General features: G+C 46.6%; 1 protein-coding gene across 3 annotated transcripts in view; it reads right to left on the bottom strand.

Annotated features, from left to right (window-relative positions):
* Positions 1-6,568: 6,568 nt before the first annotated feature.
* Positions 6,569-22,011, bottom strand: part of otud4 (OTU deubiquitinase 4) — a 44,940-nt gene continuing 29,497 nt past the window's right edge. For all 3 annotated transcript variants that reach the window (XR_016483033.1, XM_036987082.2, XM_090183352.1), the window contains 5 exons: positions 21,585-21,848; positions 15,419-15,459; positions 14,479-15,298; positions 13,711-13,808; positions 6,569-7,563 (listed from right to left, as the gene is read on the bottom strand). Coding sequence is in view for 2 of the 3 variants with exons in the window: in XM_036987082.2 (XP_036842977.2) it covers positions 6,952-7,563; positions 13,711-13,808; positions 14,479-15,298; positions 15,419-15,459; positions 21,585-21,848 (1,835 nt within the window). In the remaining variant the exon portion in view is untranslated. The remainder of the gene's footprint in view (positions 7,564-13,710; positions 13,809-14,478; positions 15,299-15,418; positions 15,460-21,584; positions 21,849-22,011) is intronic.

The following is a 22,011-nucleotide window of genomic DNA, read 5'->3' as shown; positions in this document are numbered from 1 at the left end:
ACCTGTGCTTAAGGGCAGTTCTCAAATGTCCTGTTATGCATCTTACATACATTGTCCATCTGTGGTACCAGTATGAGGTGTGATAAAGGCCGTAAATGAACCGCAGGGGGAAACTGAACGCATTACAAACTCCTTGTTGAACGTGTGAACACAAAAACAAAAAAAATCTGATGTTTTTTCTGTCACACTTTGAGGTTTTATATATAAATTATTTTTAAATTCATTGATTGAAAAAGTTTTAGGCTAGAACTTTATTTTGTATTTATTTAACTAGGCATGTCAGTTAAGAACAAATTCTTATTTACAGTGATGGCCTACCGGGAAACAGTGGGTTAACTGTATTATTCAGGGGTAGAAGGACAGATTTGTACCATGTCAGCTCAGGGATTCGATCGTGCAACCTTTCGGTTACTGGCTTACATATCCCTTTCTATTTGTGCCACTTCCCAGCTCAGTGAGACTACTGAACGCATGTCTACTGCCTGCATGACCCGTGAAAGTCTGATTCATTTCGTTCGGTTTACTCGAGTGGCCTGCGCCGCCTTGCATATACTCCAGAATGTTATGAAGATCAGATGAAATGTAAAGTCCCTCTTTGCCATGCAAATTAACTGAATCCCCCAAAAAACATTTCCACTGCATTTCAGCCCTGCCACAAAAGGACCAGCTGACATCATGTCAGTGATTCTCTAGTTAACACAGGTGTGAGTGTTGACGAGGACAAGGCTGGAGATCACTCTGTCATGCTGATTGAGTTAGAATAACAGACTGGAAGCTTCAAAAGGAGGGTGGTGCTTGGAATCATTGTTCTTCCTCTGTCAACCATGGTTACCTGCAAGGAAACACGTGCCGTCATCATTGCTTTGCATAAAAAGGGCTTCACAGGCAAGGATATTGCTGCCAGTAAGATTGCACCTAAATAAACCATTTATCAGATCATCAAAAACTTCAAGGAGAGGTTCAATTGTTGTGAAGAAGGCTTGGGTTGCTCAAGAAAGTCCAGCAAGTGCCAGGACCGTCTCCTAAAGTTGATTCAGCTGTGGGATCGGGGCACCACCAGTACAGAGCTTGCTCAGGAATGGCAGCAGGCAGGTGTGAGTGCCTCTGCACGGACAGTGAGGCGAAGACTTTTGGAGGATAGCCTGGTGTCAAGAAGGGCAGCAAAGAAGCCACTTCTCTCCAGGAAAAACATCAAGGACAGACTGATATTCTGCAAAAGGTACAGGGATTGGACTGCTGAGGACTGGGGTAGTCGTTTTCTCTGATGAATCCCCTTTCCGATTGTTTGGGGCATCCGGAAAAAAGCTTGTCCGGAGAAGACAAGGTGAGCGCTACCATCTGTCCTGTGTCATGCCAACAGTAAAGCATCCTGAGACCATTCATGTCTGGGGTTACTTCTCAGCCAAGGGTGTGGGCTCACTCACAATTTTGCCTAAGAACACAGCCATGAATAAAGAATGGTATCAACACATCCTCCAAGAGCAACTTCTCCCAACCATCCAGGAAGAGTTTGGTGACGAACAATGCCTTTTCCAGCATGATGGAGCACCTTGCCATAAGGCAAAAGTGAGAACTCAGTGGCTCAGGGAACAAAACATCGATATTTTGGGTCCATGGCCAGGGAACTCCCCAGACCTTAATCCCATTGAGAACTTGTGGTCAATCCTCAAGAGGCGGATGGACAAACAAAAACCCACATATTCTGACAAACTCCAAGCATTGATTAAGCAAGAATGGGCTGCCATCAGTCAGGATGTGGCCCAGAAGTTAATTGACAGCATGCCAGGGCGGATTGCAGAGGTCTTGAAAAAGAAGGGTCAACACTACAAATATTGACTCTTTGCATCAACTTCATGTAATTGTCAATAAAAGCCTTTGACACTTATCTGTCACATGATCTCAGTATATATACACACCTGTTCTGAAAGGCCCCAGAGTCTGCAACACAACTAAGCAAGGGGCACCACCAAGCATGTCGCACCATGAAGACCAAGGAGCTCTCCAAACAGGTCAGGGACAAAGTTGTTGAGAAGTACAGATCAGGGTTGGGTTATAAAAAAATATCTGAAACTTTGAACATCCCACGGAGCACCATTAAATCCATTATTAAAAAATGTATTGAATATGGCACCACAACAAACCTGCCAAGAGAGGGACGCCAACCAAAATTCACAGACCAGGCAAAGAGGGCATTGATCAGAGAGGCAACAAAGAGACCAAAGATAACCCTGAAGGAGCTGCAAAGTTCTACAGCGGAGATGGGAGCATCTCTCCATAGGACCACTTTAAGCCGTACACTCCACAGAGCTGGGCTTTACGGAAGAGTGGCCAGAAAATAATAAGCCAACATGTTTGGTGTTCGCCAAAAGGTATGTGGGAGATTCCTCAAACATATTGAAGAAGGAACTCTGGTCAGATGAGACTAAAATTGAGCTTTTTGGCCATCAAGGAAAATGCTGTCTGGCGCAAACCCAACACCTCTCATCACCCCGAGAACACCATCCCCACAGTGAAGCATAGTGGTGGCATCATCATGCTGTGGAGATGTTTTTCATTGGTTGGGACTGGGAAACTGGTCAGAATTGAAGGAATGATGGATGGCGCTAAATACAGGGAAATTCTTGAGGGAAACCTGTTTGTCTTCCAGAGATTTGAGACTGGGACGGAGGTTCACCTTCCAGCAGGACAATGACCCTAAACATACTGCTAAAGCAACACTCAAGTGGTTTAAGGGGAAACATTTAAATGTCTTGGAATGGCCTAGTCAAAGCCCAGACCTCAATCCAATTGAGAATCTGTGGTATGACTTAAAGATTGCTGTACACCAATGGAACCCATCCAACTTGAAGGAGCTGGAGCAGTTTTGCGTTGAAGAATGGGTAAAAATCTCAGTGGCTAGATGTGCCTGGCTGATAGAGACATACCCCAAGAGACTTGCAGCTCTAATTGCTGCAAAAGGTGGCTCTACAAAGTATTGACTTTGGGGGGGGGGGGAATGGTTATACACGCTCAAGTTCAGTTTTTTTTGTATAATTTCTTCTTTGTTTCACAAAAAATAGTTTGAATCTTTAAAGTGGTGTTGTGTAAATCAAATGATACAAACTCCCCCCCCAAAAAATATATTTTAATTCCAGGATGTCAGGCAACAAAATAGGAAAAATGTCAAATCACCAATAACATTTGATTTGAATGTAGTGCATGGAGACTCTAAAATGGATTAAAACAATTCTCTCAAAGTGAAAACAGGTTTGTATTTGTTTTTGCTAAATTTATTAAAAATATAAAACTTATTTACATAAGTATTCAGACCCTTTACTATGAGACTCGAAATGGAGCTCAGGTGCATCCTGTGGCCATTGATTGAGATGTTTCTTCAACTTGAGTCCACCTGTGGTAAATTCAATTGATTAAATGTCACTTGGAAAATACACACACCTGTCTATATAAAGGTCTCATAGTTGACAGTGCATGTCAGAGCAAAAACCAAGCCATGAGGTCAAAGGAATTGTCCGTAGAGCTCTGAGACAGGATTGTATCGAGTCACAGATCTGGGGAAAGGTACCTAAACATTTCTGCAGCAATTGAAGGTCTCCAATAGCACAGTGGTCTCCATTATTCTTAGATGGTGGATTTGTACTTCTTCCAAGACACTTCCTGGATCTGGCCGCCTGGCCAGACTGAGCAATCGGGGGAGAAGGGCCATGGTCAGGTGGTGGATCAAGAACCCGATGGTCACTCTGAAAAACCTCCATAGTTCCTCTGTGGAGGGATCTGAATACTTTCCAAATACACTGTGTGTGTGTGTGTGTGTGTGTGTGTGTGTGTGTATGTATACTCCCGTTCAAAAGTTTGGGGTCACTTAGAAATGTCCTTGTTTTTGAAAGATAAACCATTTTTTTGACCATTAAAATAAAATCACATTGATAATGTTGTAAATGAATGTAGCTGGGAATATCTACAGTTGAAGTCGGAAGATTACATACATTTGATCTCAGTTTTTCACAATTCCTGACATTTAATCCTAGTAAACATTCCCCATTTTAGTTCAGTTAGGATCACCACTTTATTTTAAGAATGTGAAATGTCAGAATAATAGTAGAGAGAATGATTTATTTCAGCTTTTATTTATTTTTATTTCTTACATCACATTCCCAGTGGGTCAGAAGTTTGCACTCAATTAGTATTTGGTAGCAATGCCTTTAAATTGTTTAACTTGGGTCAAACGTTTCAGGTAGCCTTCCACAAATTTACAAGAAGTTGGGTGATTTTTTTAGCCCATTCCTCCCGACAGAGCTGGTGTAGCTGAGTCAGGTTTGTAAGCCTCCATGCTCACACAAGCGTTTTAAGTTCTGCCACAAATTTTCTATAGGATTGAGGTCAGGGCTCTGTGATGGCCACTCCAATACATTGACTTTGTTGTCCTTAAGCCATTTTGCCATAACTTTGGAAGTATGCTTGGGGTCATTGTCCATTTGCAAGACCCATTTGCGACCAAGCTTTAACTTCCTGAATGATGTGTTGAGATGTTGCTTCAATAGATCCACATAATTTTCCTGCCTCATGATGCCATCTCTTTTGTGAAGTGCACCAGTCCCTCATGCAGCAAAGCACCCTCACAACATGATGCTGCCACCCCCGTGCTTCATGGTTGGGCTGGTGTTCTTCGGCTTGCAATCCTCCCCCTTTTCCTCCAAACATAACGATGGTCATTATGGCCAAACAGTTCTATTTTTGTTTCATCAGACCAGTGGACATTTCTCCAAAAAGTACGATCTTTGTCCCCATGTGCAGTTGCAAACCGTAGCCTGGCTTTTTAATGGCGGTTTTGGAGCAGTAGCTTCTTCCTTGCTGAGCGGCCTTTCAGGTTGTCGATGTAGGACTCATTTTACTGTGGATATAGATACTTTTGTACCCGTTTCCTCCAGCATCTTCACAAGGTCCTTTGCTGTTGTTCTGGGATTGATTTCCACTTTTCGCACCAAAGTACGTTCCTCTCTAGGAGACGGAACGAGTCTCCTTCCTGAGTGGTATGATGGCTGCGTGGTCCCATGGTGATTATACTTGCGTACTATTGTTTGTACAGATGAACCTTCAGGCATTTGGAAATTGCTCCCAAGGATGAACCAGACTTGTGGAGGTCTCGGCTGATTTATTTTTGATTTTCCCATGATGTCAAGCAAAGAAGCGCTGAGTTTGAAGGTAGGCCTTGAAATACATCCACAGGTACACCTCCAGTTGACTCAAATGATGTCAATTAGCCTATCAGAAGCTTCTAAAGCCATGACATCATTTTCTGGAATTTTCCAAGCTGTTTAAAAGGCATAGTCAACTTAGTGTATGTAAACTTCTGACCCACTGGAATTGTGATACAGTGAAATATAAGTGAAATAATCTGTCTAAACAAATGTTGGAAAAATTCCTTGTGTCATGCACAAAGTAGATGTCCTAACCGACTTGCCAAAACTATAGTTTGTTGACAAGAAATTTGTGGAGTAGTTGAAAAATAAGTTAAAAGGACTCTGTGGTTGAAAAACGAGTTTCAACCAACCTAAGTGTAAGTAAACTTCCAACTTCAACTGTATATAGGCGTACAGAGGCCCATTATCAGCAACCATCAATCCTGTGTTCCAATGGCACGTTGTGTTAGCTAATCCAAGTTGATCATTTTAAAAGGCTAATTAATCATTATAAAACCCTTTTGCAATTATGTTACACAGCTGAAAACTGTTGTTCTGATTAAAGAAGCAATTAAAAACCGGCCTTCTTTAGACTAGTTGAGTATCTGGAGCATCAGCATTTGTGGGTTCGATTACAGGCTCAAAATGGCCAGAATCAAAGACCTTTCTTCTGAAACTCGTCAGTCTATTCTTGTTCTGAGAAATGAAGGCTATTCCATGCGAGAAATTGCCAAGAAACTGAAAATCTCGATCTCGTGCAACGCTGTGTACTACTCCCTTCACAGAACAGCACAAACTGGCCCTAACCAGAATAGAAAGAGTGGGAGGCCCCGGTGCACAACTGAGCAAGAGGACAAGTACATTAGAGTGTCTAGTTTGAGAAACAGACACCTCACAAGTCCTCAACTGGCAGCTTCATTAAATAGTATCCGCAAAACACCAGTCTCAACGTCAACAGTGAAGAGGCGACTCTGGGATGCTGGCCTTCTAGGCAGAGTTCCTCTGTCCAGTGCCTTTTCAAATGATAAACTTGGATTAGCTAACACAACGTGCCATTGGAACACAGGAGTGATGGTTTCTGATAATAATGGCCCTCTGTACTCCTATGTAGATATTCCATAAAAAAAATCAGCTGTTTCCAGCTACAATAGTCATTTACAACATTAACCATGTCTACACTGTATTTCTGATCAATTTGACGTTATTTTAAATGGACAAGAATTGCTTTTTTAAAAATTGTTTTTTTTAAAGTACATTTAAGTGACCCCAAACTTTTGAACGGTAGTATAAGTATAAGTATATATATATATATATATATATATAATCCCATTTATATATATTTACTGACGCGTCAGAAATAATTTTTTCTGAAACAGAAAAGAAAGGAAATGTCTAATAGAGCAAACTTTTATTAAATGAAAATTCAAACATCTAAGTGGAATAACATCTACCTGGAATAACATTAACTACCTGTGCAGGATTAACATCTTTCAGAGGAGATAGTCTGTATCCCAAGTGACACCCTAATCCCTATATAGTGCACTACTTTTGACCAGGGCCCTATGGGGGGTAGTGCACTATATATGGGATACAGCCTGAGTCCAGAAAGCAACAATAACACGGAGACACTTGACAGATTTTTTTTTCTTTTTTAAAAGAGGAGTCCAACGACAGCTATATAATCCCACAAACCAGACGATTAAAATACCAAATCAGAAAAAAACAAAAATATAAACAACCCCCCCCCCAAAAAAACATATCAGCCAATCAAATCTCACAAATCTGTATAAGGGGGGTTCCTCATCCCACTAGAGTTGCCTGCCTCTCTGCCATTGGATTGCTGTTGATTGTAGTGGTAGCTCCTCCCCCGACCCCTCACATTTTGTCCTTTAGAGGTGGCGTCGCCCCCTCTTCCTTCCTGCTTCCTGTCCCCTCGGTCTTGCTCCCGGAAACCTTCCCTGTTATCTCTCCTCCCCACTCCTCGGTAACCTCCTACCCCCCGTCTCTCCCCCCTCCAACGGTTCTCTCTATACCCTCTGGCTCCTCCTCCCTCCTCGTGTCCTCCCCTCCCTCCTCCACCTCTGAAGGAGCGACTGTAGAACTTCTTTCCGTTTCTGAGGGTGTGGTCATTAGGGTCTAGCCACTCCCCTCCCTCCCAGTCTCGGTCCAATGATGTTACGCCGCTTGGGGCCTGGGGTACTAAATATGAAGTCACGCCCCAGCTCCCCCCCGTCGTCTCATTGGTCGTTTTCATGTTAAACTCCGCCCCGCTCTGGGTCATGGGGGCGTCGCCCGCACCCTGCATCGCCATGCCGACGGATACATCCTTGAACACGGTCTGGGCACTTACTGTTGTTATCAGGTGACCCTCGGGGACCCATGTGACCTGAGAGAGGTAAGAGAGATTAGTAACAGTACAGTACAAAATCAGAAACACTGAACATACACAGATGAAATCAACAACAACAAAATCCCTAAAATTTAAGTAGATCAAAATACACATTTGGGTAGAGTGTCACTGACATCCACCTTGAGGGGTTATAAGATTGGTGGAATCATTTCAAAAGTTGCATAAACACACAGACTAACAAAATGAAATAATGGACGTTTGCCTAAAAGTGTATTTTGAACACAGCAGAGTTTCAGAATAGGTGATTAGAGAGACGACCATAAATCATGGAGAACAAGATCCTGCACCCTCAACATAGTAAGGGAAACAGCCAACTTGTACCGCCATTCAATGGAAAGGAAGTGGATTCATGTCTGTTTGAGCAGGATTCCCTAAAAAATGGCCGCCAGACATTTGGTCACTGCTCTTCCAAAGTGTTCTGGTGAGAAACGCTCAGAAAATGTACCGTCGCTTTCCCTCTCGACCAGAGTCCAGATTATGACACTGTTATAAAAGATGTTATCAGCCTCCCGGGTGGCGCAGTGGTTAAGGGAGCTGTACTGCAGCGCCAGCTGTGCCACCAGAGACTCTGGGTTCGCGCCCAGGCTCTGTCGTAACCGGTCGCGACCGGGAGGTTCGTGGGGCGACGCACAATCGTCCGGGTTAGGGAGGGTTTGGCCGGTAGGAATGTCCTTGTTAATCGCACACCAGCGACTCCTGTGGCAGGCCGGGCGCAGTGCGCACTAACCAAGGTTGCCAGGTGCACAGTGTTTCCTCCGTGTCTCTTGTCGAAGTGTAACAGGTGATATAAGGGGCTGGCCCAGGTGATATTTAGGGGCTGGCCCAGGTGATATTTAGGGGCTGGCCCAGGTGCTATTTAGAGGCTGGCCCAGGTGATATTTAGCCCAGGTGATATTCAGCGGCTGGCCCAGGTGATATTCAGCGGCTGGCCCAGGTGATATTTAGCCCGGGTGATATTCAGCGGCTGGCCCGGGTGATATTCAGCGGCTGGCCCGGGTGATATTCCGCGGCTGGCCCGGGTGATATTCCGCGGCTGGCCCGGGTGATATTCCGTGGCTGGCCCGGGTGATATTCCGCGGCTGGCCCGGGTGATATTAGGGGCTGGCCCAGGTGATATTAGGGGCTGGCCCAGGTGATATTCAGCGGCTGGCCCAGGTGATATTTAGCTGATGGCCCAGGTGATATTAGGGGCTGGCCCAGGTGATATTTAGCTGATGGCCCAGGTGATATTAGGGGCTGGCCCGGGTTATATTCAGCGGCTGGCCCGGGTGATATTCAGCGGCTGGCCCGGGTGATATTCAGCGGCTGGCCCGGGTGATATTCAGCGGCTGGCCCGGGTGATATTTAGCTGATGGCCCGGGTGATATTAGGGGCTGGCCCAGGTGATATTTAGCTGATGGCCCAGGTGATATTAGGGGCTGGCCCAGGTGATATTCAGCTGATGGCCCAGGTGATATTAGGGGCTGGCCCAGTTGATATTCAGCTGATGGCCCAGGTGATATTAGGGGCTGGCCCAGGTGATATTTAGCTGATGGCCCAGGTGATATTAGGGGCTGGCCCGGGTTATATTCAGCGGCTGGCCCGGGTGATATTCAGCGGCTGGCCCGGGTGATATTCAGCGGCTGGCCCGGGTGATATTTAGCTGATGGCCCGGGTGATATTAGGGGCTGGCCCAGGTGATATTTAGCTGATGGCCCAGGTGATATTAGGGGCTAGCCCAGGTGATATTCAGCTGATGGCCCAGGTGATATTAGGGGCTGGCCCAGGTGATATTCAGCTGATGGCCCAGGTGATATTTAGCGGCTGACCCAGGTAATATTTAGCTGATGGCCCAGGTGATATTAGGGGCTGGCCCAGGTGATATTTAGCTGATGGCCCAGGTGATATTAGGGGCTGGCCCAGGTGATATTTAGCTGATGGCCCAGGTGATATTAGGGGCTGGCCCAGTTGATATTTAGCTGATGGCCCAGGTGATATTCAGCGGCTGGCCCAGGTGATATTCAGCTGATGGCCCAGGTGATATTAGGGGCTGGCCCAGGTGATATTCAGCTGATGGCCCAGGTGATATTAGGGGCTGGCCCAGGTGATATTCAGCTGATGGCCCAGGTGATATTTAGCGGCTGACCCAGGTAATATTTAGCTGATGGCCCAGGTGATATTAGAGGCTGGCCCAGGTGATATTAGGGGCTGGCCCAGGTGATATTAGGGGCTGGCCCAGGTGATATTAGGGGCTGGCCCAGGTGATATTAGAGGCTGGCCCAGGTGATATTAGGGGCTGGCCCAGGTGATATTAGGGGCTGGCCCAGGTGATATTAGGGGCTGGCCCAGATGATATTCAGCTGATGGCCCAGGTGATATTTAGCGGCTGACCCAGGTAATATTTAGCTGATGGCCCAGGTGATATTAGAGGCTGGCCCAGGTGATATTTAGCTGATGGCCCAGGTGATATTAGGGGCTGGCCCAGTTGATATTTAGCTGATGGCCCAGGTGATATTAGGGGCTGGCCCAGGTGATATTCAGCTGATGGCCCAGGTGATATTAGGGGCTGGCCCGGGTGATATTCAGCGGCTGGCCCGGGTGATATTCAGCGGCTGGCCAGGGTGATATTTAGCTGATGGCCCAGGTGATATTAGGGGCTGGCCCAGGTGATATTTAGCTGATGGCCCAGGTGATATTAGGGGCTGGCCCAGGTGATATTTAGCTGATGGCCCAGGTGATATTAGGGGCTGGCCCAGTTGATATTTAGCTGATGGCCCAGGTGATATTAGGGGCTGGCCCAGGTGATATTCAGCTGATGGCCCAGGTGATATTTAGCGGCTGACCCAGGTAATATTTAGCTGATGGCCCAGGTGATATTAGAGGCTGGCCCAGGTGATATTAGGGGCTGGCCCAGGTGATATTAGGGGCTGGCCCAGTTGATATTTAGCTGATGGCCCAGGTGATATTAGGGGCTGGCCCAGGTGATATTTAGAGGCTGGCCACTCACATTGGGTGTCTTTTAGGGCCCAGTTGTTGTTGCTAGTCATCTTCCAGTGGACCCCCCATGAGTGTCTTTCAGAACCCCTCCTAAAACCCCACCTGGTTCATTCTGGTTGTTGTCAGTGACTTAGTTTGGTTTTCTAGCTGGGGAACGTAACATTCCAGAAATGAGCCGAATAATCTTTTTTGCAAAATGTTAAAATTATTAACACAGTGGACCATACAGCCCATCTATAGTGTAACATAGTGGACCATACAGCCCATCTATAGTGTATTATTGTAACATAGTGGACCATACAGCCCATCTATAGTGTAACATAGTGGACCATACAGCCCATCTATAGTGTATTATTGTAACATAGTGGACCATACAGCCCATCTATAGTGTAACACAGTGGACCATACAGCCCATCTATAGTGTAACACAGTGGACCATTCAGCCCATCTATAGTGTAACATAGTGGACCATACAGCCCATCTATAGTGTAACATAGTGGACCATACAGCCCATCTATAGTGTATTATTGTAACATAGTGGACCATACAGCCCATCTATAGTGTACCATAGTGGACCATACAGCCCATCTATAGTGTATTATTGTAACATAGTGGACCATACAGCCCATCTATAGTGTACCATAGTGGACCATACAGCCCATCTATAGTGTATTATTGTAACACAGTGGACCATACAGCCCATCTATAGTGTAACATAGTGGACCATACAGCCCATCTATAGTGTAACATAGTGGACCATACAGCCCATCTATAGTGTAACATAGTGGACCATACAGCCCATCTATAGTGTATTATTGTAACACAGTGGACCATACAGCCCATCTATAGTGTAACATAGTGGACCATACAGCCCATCTATAGTGTACCATAGTGGACCATACAGCCCATCTATAGTGTATTATTGTAACATAGTGGACCATACAGCCCATCTATAGTGTATTATTGTAACACAGTGGACCATACAGCCCATCTATAGTGTAACATAGTGGACCATACAGCCCATCTATAGTGTAACATAGTGGACCATACAGCCCATCTATAGTGTAACATAGTGGACCATACAGCCCATCTATAGTGTAACATAGTGGACCATACAGCCCATCTATAGTGTAACATAGTGGACCATACAGCCCATCTATAGTGTAATATTGTAACACAGTGGACCATACAGCCCATCTATAGTGTAACATAGTGGACCATACAGCCCATCTATAGTGTATTATTGTAACACAGTGGACCATACAGCCCATCTATAGTGTAACATAGTGGACCATACAGCCCATCTATAGTGTAACATAGTGGACCATACAGCCCATCTATAGTGTAACATAGTGGACCATACAGCCCATCTATAGTGTAACATAGTGGACCATACAGCCCATCTATAGTGTAACATAGTGGACCATACAGCCCATCTATAGTGTAACATAGTGGACCATACAGCCCACCTATAGTGTAACATAGTGGACCATACAGCCCATCTATAGTGTAACATAGTGGACCATACAGCCCATCTATAGTGTAACATAGTGGACCATACAGCCCACCTATAGTGTAACATAGTGGACCATACAGCCCATCTATAGTGTAACATAGTGGCCCATACAGCCCATCTATAGTGTAACACAGCCTGGGGTTGGTCCATCTGCATTTACCACAGGAAGAAAAATAACATTACTGTGGTTGACTAGATGGTATACAGTATACAGTTGACTAGATGGTATACAGTATACAGTTGACTAGATGGTATACAGTATACAGTCAAAAGTGACTTTAAGCAGCAGGTGAGGAGAACTAACTCCCGCAGGTGAGGAGAACTAACTCCCGCAGGTGAGGAGAACTAACTCCCGCAGGTGAGGAGAACTAACCCTGCAGGTTAGGAGAACTAACCCAGCAGGTTAGGAGAACTAACCCTGCAGGTTAGGAGAACTAACCCAGCAGGTTAGGAGAACTAACTCCCGCAGGTTAGGAGAACTAACCCAGCAGGTTAGGAGAACTAACTCAGCAGGTTAGGAGAACTAACTCCCGCAGGTTAGGAGAACTAACTCCCGCAGGTTAGGAGAACTAACTCCCGCAGGTTAGGAGAACTAACTCCCGCAGGTTAGGAGAACTAACCCAGCAGGTTAGGAGAACTAACCCAGCAGGTTAGGAGAACTAACCCAGCAGGTTAGGAGAACTAACCCAGCAGGTTAGGAGAACTAACCCAGCAGGTTAGGAGAACTAACTCAGCAGGTTAGGAGAACTAACTCTGCAGGTTAGGAGAACTAACTCTGCAGGTTAGGAGAACTAACTCTGCAGGTTAGGAGAACTAACTCTGCAGGTTAGGAGAACTAACTCTGCAGGTTAGGAGAACTAACTCTGCAGGTTAGGAGAACTAACTCTGCAGGTTAGGAGAACTAACTCTGCAGGTTAGGAGAACTAACTCTGCAGGTTAGGAGAACTAACTCTGCAGGTTAGGAGAACTAACTCAGCAGGTTAGGAGAACTAACTCCCGCAGGTTAGGAGAACTAACCCAGCAGGTTAGGAGAACTAACCCAGCAGGTTAGGAGAACTAACCCAGCAGGTTAGGAGAACTAACCCAGCAGGTTAGGAGAACTAACTCCCGCAGGTTAGGAGAACTAACTCCCGCAGGTTAGGAGAACTAACCCAGCAGGTTAGGAGAACTAACCCAGCAGGTTAGGAGAACTAACCCAGCAGGTTAGGAGAACTAACCCAGCAGGTTAGGAGAACTAACCCAGCAGGTTAGGAGAACTAACCCAGCAGGTTAGGAGAACTAACCCAGCAGGTTAGGAGAACTAACCCAGCAGGTTAGGAGAACTAACCCAGCAGGTTAGGAGAACTAACCCAGCAGGTTAGGAGAACTAACTCTGCAGGTTAGGAGAACTAACTCTGCAGGTTAGGAGAACTAACCCAGCAGGTTAGGAGAACTAACCCAGCAGGTTAGGAGAACTAACCCAGCAGGTTAGGAGAACTAGGTTAAAGTTAGGAAAAGGGTAAAGGGTTAGCTAAAATGCTAACATTCTCTCCGACCATGCACCTTTTATTTTTATTTTTTTTTTACAATACTTTGGCAAACGATGTAGCCCACTTAGTCAGGACGCCAATTGCTGCTCCATCAAGACTTACCTGCTCAGTAGGAGGAAGAGGGTTCACTAGCAGAATGCCAGCCGTCTTCATGTCTCCCTGTCCTCTGTCTGCGAAGCCTGCAAGAACAGTCTGTAAAGCTGAGACAATAACCCGAACATTAGAGACCGACCAAACCGTCCACTTATATCGTTGATTACCATAAATAACTTTAAAAAAAAGGTCCCTACTAGAGAAATGTGAGGCTTGAAATTACCTCTAAATCCTGTTAGTAAAGTGAGAGAACGTGTTCAACCTCTAAATCCTCTCTGTTAGTAAAGTGAGAGAATGTGTTCATCCTCTAAATCCTCTCTGTTAGTAAAGTGAGAGAACGTGTTCATCTCTAAATCCTCTCTGTTAGTAAAGTGAGAAAACGTGTTCATCTCTAAATCCTCTCTGTTAGTAAAGTGAGAGAATGTGTTCATCTCTAAATCCTCTCTGTTAGTAAAGTGAGAGAACGTGTTCATCTCTAAATCCTCTGTTAGTAAAGTGAGAGAATGTGTTCATCTCTAAATCCTCTCTGTTAGTAAAGTGAGAGAATGTGTTCATCTCTAAAACCTCTCTGTTAGTAAAGTGAGAGAACGTGTTCATCTCTAAAACCTCTCTGTTAGTAAAGTGAGAGAACGTGTTCATCTCTAAAACCTCTCTGTTAGTAAAGTGAGAGAATGTGTTCATCTCTAAATCTGTGTAAACAAGTAAAAAGAGTGATAAGTTGGAAACAAAAAACGAAACAAAATCGATCACATAAAATGTAGAGAGGTCCACACTCACCTCTCTCTGTGTTGGAAGCAGTAGTACTAGACAAGGTAGTAGCATCAGTAGTAATATTGACAACAGAGGTAGTATTAGCATTAGGGATCTCCAGGGGGCTGTGGCTGGACCTCATACCCAGGGAAGAGGCACCGCTGGCGGGGCGAGGATCCAGCGGTCCTTGGGTCTGGTTCCCACTGGGCAGCCTCGGGGGAGGGTACCCCAGAGCCGCTGATTGGTACTGGGGTACGGAGGGAGGGGAGGCGGCTGGAGCTGGAGTGTAGGGCTGAGCTTGAGAGGTGTGGGTAGAGGATTGGGGTGCAGTCGGGTACTGGTTGGGAGGTGCAGTCGGGTACTGGTTGGTAGGTGCAGGTTGGGGTGCTTGTGGAGAGTATTGTGTCAGGGGTGTGGGTACAGAACATACCCCAGCGTAGGCGTTCGGTCGCGGGGTAACGTTGCTACACCAGGGTAGAGAGCCAGCCATACGTGGCTGGAACGGCACGGGCTGGGTTGAGGCAGGGTGAAGGTGGCGGTTGGAAGGGTACCCCAGGGCGGAGCGCCCATCCTGCCCGTATCTGAACTCCATATGCTGGGGAGGTTCTGCAGCCAATTGGGGGGTTGATCTCTGGAGGTTGTCATGCAGATGGAGGCCCCCCAAACCCGAGGAGGAGGGGTACTGAGGGTGGGGGTGTCCGTACCCCTCCTGGGGCGCGGTGGAGGGGTGGGAGGGGTACCAGTGGGAAGAGGGGAGGGAGACTGAGGGTAGTTTGGGCTGCATGCTGTAGGCCTGGTGAAGAGGGAGGATGTAAGAGTGGGGGGGCCACATGGGGTTGGTGAACGCCTGGAGGGGGAAGGGAGGGAGGGGGGAAAATAGTGCAAGTGTTTTGGTCAGTAGCGTATTTACAGACACTTGTTAAGAGCTACCAAGATACGCTGCTAGGCAATGTAGTATGGTCATTACCTTCACACCAAGGTTGAAGAAAAACCTCAGGATGTTGACATCTGTAGAGAGAGCATTTAAACATAAAAAAAAAAAGAGGTTTTGTCAGATATTATTCATCGTAATCAGACAGGTGTTTTACATGGACGATACATTGGGGATAATATAAGTACTGGAAACAATAGAACACTGTGAAGACTCTGGGAAACCAGGCCTGGTATTCAGAGCCGACTTTGAAAAGGCTTTTGATAAAGTACGACTAGAATTTACATATAAATTCCTGAAATATTTTACATTTTTGGAGAATCTCTTATATAAACGGGTTAAAGTTATGTATAGTACCACCAGGTGTAAAATAGTAAATAAATGGCTACTTCTCAGAAAGTATAAACTGTCAAGAGGAGTAAAACAAGGTTGTCCACTATCAGCATATATATTTAATATGGCCATCGAAATGTTAGCTGTTAAAATTAGATGCAATATTAATATGAAAGGCCTAGAAATGCAGGGCTGAAACGCCAGGCTACCTGCCTCTAACCACCAGGCTACCTGCCTCTAGCCACTAGGCTACGCTACCTGCCTCTAGCCACTAGGCTACGCTACCTGCCTCTAGCCACTAGGCTACGCTACCTGCCTCTAGCCACTAGGCTACGCTACCTGCCTCTAGCCACTAGGCTACGCTACCTGCCTCTAGCCACTAGGCTACGCTACCTGCCTCTAGCCACTAGGCTACGCTACCTGCCTCTAGCCACTAGGCTACGCTACCTGCCTCTAGCCACTAGGCTACGCTACCTGCCTCTAGCCACTAGGCTACGCTACCTGCCTCTAGCCACCAGGCTACCTGCCTCGAACCACCAGGCTACCTGCCTCGAACCACCAGGCTACTTGCCTCTAGCCACTAGGCTACCTGCCTCGAACCACCAGGCTACCTGCCTCGAACCACCAGGCTACCTGCCTCGAACCACCAGGCTACCTGCCTCGAACCACCAGGCTACCTGCCTCTAGCCACTAGGCTACCTGCCTCGAACCACCAGGCTACCTGCCTCGAACCACCAGGCTACCTGCCTCGAACCACCAGGCTACCTGCCTCGAACCACCAGGCTACCTGCCTCGAACCACCAGGCTACAGTGCCTTGCGAAAGTATTCGGCCCCCTTGAACTTTGCGACCTTTTGCCACATTTCAGGCTTCAAACATAAAGATATAAAACTGTATTTTTTTTGTGAAGAATCAACAACAAGTGGGACACAATCATGAAGTGGAACGACATTTATTGGATATTTCAAACTTTTTTAACAAATGAAAAACTGAAAAATTGGGCGTGCAAAATTATTCAGCCCCTTTACTTTCAGTGCAGCAAACTCTCTCCAGAAGTTCAGTGAGGATCTCTGAATGATCCAATGTTGACCTAAATGACTAATGATGATAAATACAATCCACCTGTGTGTAATCAAGTCTCCGTATAAATGCACCTGCACTGTGATAGTCTCAGAGGTCCGTTAAAAGCGCAGAGAGCATCATGAAGAACAAGGAACACACCAGGCAGGTCCGAGATACTGTTGTGAAGAAGTTTAAAGCCGGATTTGGATACAAAAAGATTTCCCAAGCTTTAAACATCCCAAGGAGCACTGTGCAAGCGATAATATTGAAATGGAAGGAGTATCAGACCACTGCAAATCTACCAAGACATGGCCGTCCCTCTAAACTTTCAGCGCATACAAGGAGAAGACTGATCAGAGATGTAGCCAAGAGGCCCATGATCACTCTGGATGAACTGCAGAGATCTACAGCTGAGGTGGGAGACTCTGTCCATAGGACAACAATCAGTCGTATATTGCACAACTCTGGCCTTCATGGAAGAGTGGCAAGAAGAAAGCCATTTCTTAAAGATATCCATAAAAAGTGTTGTTTAAAGTTTGCCACAAGCCACCTGGGAGACACACCAAACATGTGGAAGAAGGTGCTCTGGTCAGATGAAACCAAAATTGAACTTTTTGGCAACAATGCAAAACGTTATGTTTGGCGTAAAAGCAACACAGCTGAACACACCATCCCCACTGTCAAACATGGTGGTGGCAGCATCATAGTTTGGGCCTGCTTTTCTTCAGCAGGGACAGGGAAGATGGTTAAAATTGATGGGAAGATGGATGGAGCCAAATACAGGACCATTCTGGAAGAAAACCTGATGGAGTCTGCAAAAGACCTGAGACTGGGACGGAGATTTGTCTTCCAACAAGACAATGATCCAAAACATAAAGCAAAATCTACAATGGAATGGTTCAAAAATAAACATATCCAGGTGTTAGAATGGCCAAGTCAAAGTCCAGACCTGAATCCAATCGAGAATCTGTGGAAAGAACTGAAAACTGCTGTTCACAAATGCTCTCCATCCAACCTCACTGAGCTCGAGCTGTTTTGCAAGGAGGAATGGGAAAAAATTTCAGTCTCTCGATGTGCAAAACTGATAGACATACCCCAAGCGACTTACAGCTGTAATCACAGCAAAAGGTGGCGCTACAAAGTATTAACTTAAGGGGGCTGAATAATTTTGCACGCCCAATTTTTCAGTTTTTGATTTGTTAAAAAAGTTTGAGATATCCAATAAATGTCGTTCCACTTCATGATTGTGTCCCACTTGTTGTTGATTCTTCACAAAAAAAATACAGTTTTATATCTTTATGTTTGAAGCCTGAAATGTGGCAAAAGGTCGCAAAGTTCAAGGGGGCCGAATACTTTCGCAAGGCACTGTACCTGCCTCTAGCCGCCAGGCTAGGCTACCTGCCTCTAGCCGCCAGGCTAGGCTACCTGCCTCTAGCCGCCAGGCTAGGCTACCTGCCTCTAGCCGCCAGGCTAGGCTACCTGCCTCTAGCCGCCAGGCTAGGCTACCTGCCTCTAGCCGCCAGGCTAGGCTACCTGCCTCTAGCCGCCAGGCTAGGCTACCTGCCTCTAGCCGCCAGGCTAGGCTACCTGCCTCTAGCCGCCAGGCTAGGCTACCTGCCTCTAGCCGCCAGGCTAGGCTACCTGCCTCTAGCCGCCAGGCTAGGCTACCTGCCTCTAGCCTACCTGCCTCTAGCCGCTAGGCTAGGCTACCTGCCTCTAGCCTACCTGCCTCTAGCCGCCAGGCTCTAACCACTAGGCTACCTGCTCTAACCACTAGGCTACCTGCTCTAACCACTAGGCTACCTGCTCTAACCTCTAGGCTACCTGCTCTAACCTCTAGGCGACCTGCTCTAACCTCTAGGCGACCTGCTCTAACCTCTAGGCGACCTGCTCTAACCTCTAGGCGACCTGCTCTAACCTCTAGGCGACCTGCTCTCACACCAGTCTTTTCAAACCACAATCTGAATCCCTCCACAGCGTCAGAGGATCTAGATACTTTTAGAATCTGAATCCCTCCACAGCCTCAGAGGATCTAGATACTGTTAGAATCTGAATCCCTCCACAGCCTCAGAGGATCTAGATACTGTTAGAATCTGAATCCCTCCACAGCCTCAGAGGATCTAGATACTGTTAGAATCTGAATCCCTCCACAGCCTCAGAGGATCTAGATACTTTTGCTAACCTCTCTGGATTAAAACCAAATTATGTACTATATTACTTATTGGATTACTAAAAAATAGTAACTTTTACATTACCGTGTAGGATAATATTTGTAAATAATATCATAAATAGGACTGGTGGAGTTGAGTCACACATGCAGCTAACAAAAATATATGGAAATGTAATTTTGGGTAGAGCAGACAACAGACTAAAAACAAATTGTAGAATTACCACAAAAATGCAAGAGGAAGGGGGAGAAAGTAAGGAGCTTGTATGTCGGCCCTGAATTAAAGACCAAAATCGGCTAAAGAAAATTGTGATAAATAAAAAAAAGTATACCAGTTTAATTTAAGGATTACAAAAAAAATGAACAGCTGTGCCATATAGATTGGAGGCCAGTTGGGAGGAGATTGTAGACGTACCGATTCCATGTCACATGGTTTATGAACTGATACGCAAAACAACACCAGATTCAAAACTTTAATTTTTAAATTTAAAATTATAGAAAATTCTTGCAAGCAATAGAATGTTCTATATGGGTGATGCAACCATCTCAGCTCTGCAGATTTTGCTGCGAAGAGGCAGAATCATTAGATCATTTGTTTTGGTACTGTCCATACGAAGCTCGTTTTTGGTCATTGGTCCATGAAATGGACTGAAGAATTGCAACATTTACCTGGAGCTAACTCTGCAATTGCACTACTGGGGTGATTTGAAAAGTTATAATCAATCAATAATACTCTGAGTAAAAAAAAAATAAAAAATAAATGTATCTTTAAATTTACAATCTGTAGAATATATGAGAACAGAAAGGTTCAGAGCTTTTGTGAAACAGCAAAATATGACAAATAGAAATCAAAACTGGATGGTGGTCAGAGATAGATGGGAGGGGTTGAGGGGAGATGGGAGGGGTTGAGGGGAGATGGGAGGGGTTGAGGGGAGATGGGAGGGGTTGAGGGGAGATGGGAGGGGTTGAGGGGAGATGGGAGGGGTTGAGGGGAGATGGGAGGGGTTGAGGGGAGATGGGAGGGGTTGAGGGGAGATGGGAGGGGTTGAGGGGAGATGGGAGGGGTTGAGGGGAGCTGGGAGGGGTTGAGGGGAGATGGGAGGGGTTGAGGGGAGATGGGAGGGGTTGAGGGGAGATGGGAGGGGTTGAGGGGAGCTGGGAGGGGTTGAGGGGAGCTGGGAGGGGTTAAGGGGAGATGGGAGGGGTTGAGGGGAGATGGGAGGGGTTGAGGGGAGCTGGGAGGGGTTGAGGGGAGCTGGGAGGGGTTGAGGGGAGCTGAAGGATGGGACTGGATGGTGTTCAGAGATAGATGGGAGGGGTTTAGGGGAGCTGAAGGATGGGACTGGATGGTGTTCAGAGATAGATGGGAGGGGTTGAGGGGAGCTGAAGGATGGGACTGGATGGTGTTCAGAGATAGATGGGAGGGGTTGAGGGAGGCTGAAGGATGGGACTGGATGGTGTTCAGAGAGCGATGGGAGGGGTTGAGGGGAGCTGAAGGATGGGACTGGATGGTGTTCAGAGATAGATGGGAGGGGGTTGAGGGGAGCTGGGAGGGGTTAAGGGGAGATGGGAGGGGTTGAGGGGAGATGGGAGGGGTTGAGGGGAGATGGGAGGGGTTGAGGGGAGATGGGAGGGGTTGAGGGGAGCTGAAGGATGGGACTGGATGGTGTTCAGAGAGAGATGGGAGGGGTTGAGGGGAGCTGAAGGATGGGCCTGGATGGTGTTCAGAGATAGATGGGAGGGGTTGAGGGGAGCTGGGAGGGGTTGAGGGGAGCTGAAGGATGGAACTGGATGGTGTTCAGAGAGAGAGATGGGAGGGGTTGAGGGGAGATGGGAGGGGTTGAGGGGAGCTGAAGGATGGAACTGGATGGTGTTCAGAGATAGATGGGAAGGGTTAAGGATTGCTGAAGGGTGGGACTGGATGGTGTTCAGAGATAGATGGGAGGGGGTTGAGGGGAGCTGAAGGATGGGACTGGATGGTGTTCAGAGATAGATGGGAGGGGTTGAGGGGAGCTGAAGGATGGGACTGGATGGTGTTCAGAGATAGATGGGAGGGGCTGAGGGGAGCTGAAGGATGGGACTAAAACAAACTTAATATAACTATTGTAAAATAGATTGAGTCTGTAAAATGTATATATCAGAGGTGGGACCAAGTCATTGTTTTACAAGGCACAAGTAAGTCTCAAGTCTTAGCACTCAAGTCTCTCCAAGCCTCCCCAAGTCTCCCCAAGCCGTTAAATGAAGAGTTTGATGCGCTGCACACTGTTTAATAGCATAATGTTTTATATATTTCAGCTTGGAGAGGCTTGGGGAGGCTTGGGGAGGCTTGGGGAGGCTTGGGGAGGCTTGGGGAGGCTTGGAGAGGCTTGGGGAGGCTTGGAGAGGCTTGGGGAGGGTATCAAGTCAGATCGAGTCAAAAGGCTCAAGTCCAAGTTAAGTCACGAGTCATTGGTGTCAAAGTCGAGTTGCAAGTCATCATATTTGTGACCCGTGTCATGTGACCCCGAGTCCGTGTCATGTGACCCCGAGTCCACACCTCTGGTATGTATGAGCTGGAAGTAGAAGCCTAAGTGTTGTTGTCCATTAGTTAACGGGTGGTAGGGTTAGGGGACAATAATAAAATATATATTTCACTACTCACCTCGTGGCAGGTCCTCTCCCGTGTGGATATAAGAATAAGGGGGAGTCTGGACTATCTCTTCCCTGTCAGACAAAGGGAACCCTGGGAACAAGGGGTCTTGGTAGAGATGAGCCAGCTGGTGGAACGACAGGGGGGGCTGGGTGACAGTCTGGGGCTGGAGGGGGGCTGGGGAGAGCCCGGGGGGAAGGGAAGGGTGGGAGGAAGGATGAGGAGGGTGGTTGGTGGGGAGGAAGGAAGTGGGGGGAACACCGATGTGGGATAAAGCTGTTGAAGAGGAGAGACAATTTTATTTGTACTTGTTCTTTAACAAATCCTGCCAAGGTGGCAGCATTGAGATGAACTGAGAGGTAAACTACAAGGAGAGACAAGTAAAATCACTTCTTTATTAGGGAACATAGAAAACAAACACAAAAAGGTGAGTGGAACA

This window comes from Oncorhynchus mykiss, chromosome 9 (genome assembly GCF_057628025.1).
Source record: "Oncorhynchus mykiss isolate SJ-2025 chromosome 9, ASM5762802v1, whole genome shotgun sequence".
NCBI lineage: Eukaryota > Metazoa > Chordata > Actinopteri > Salmoniformes > Salmonidae > Oncorhynchus > Oncorhynchus mykiss.
Note: the sequence above shows the minus strand (reverse complement) of the source record. Positions and strands in the feature narration are given on the sequence as shown.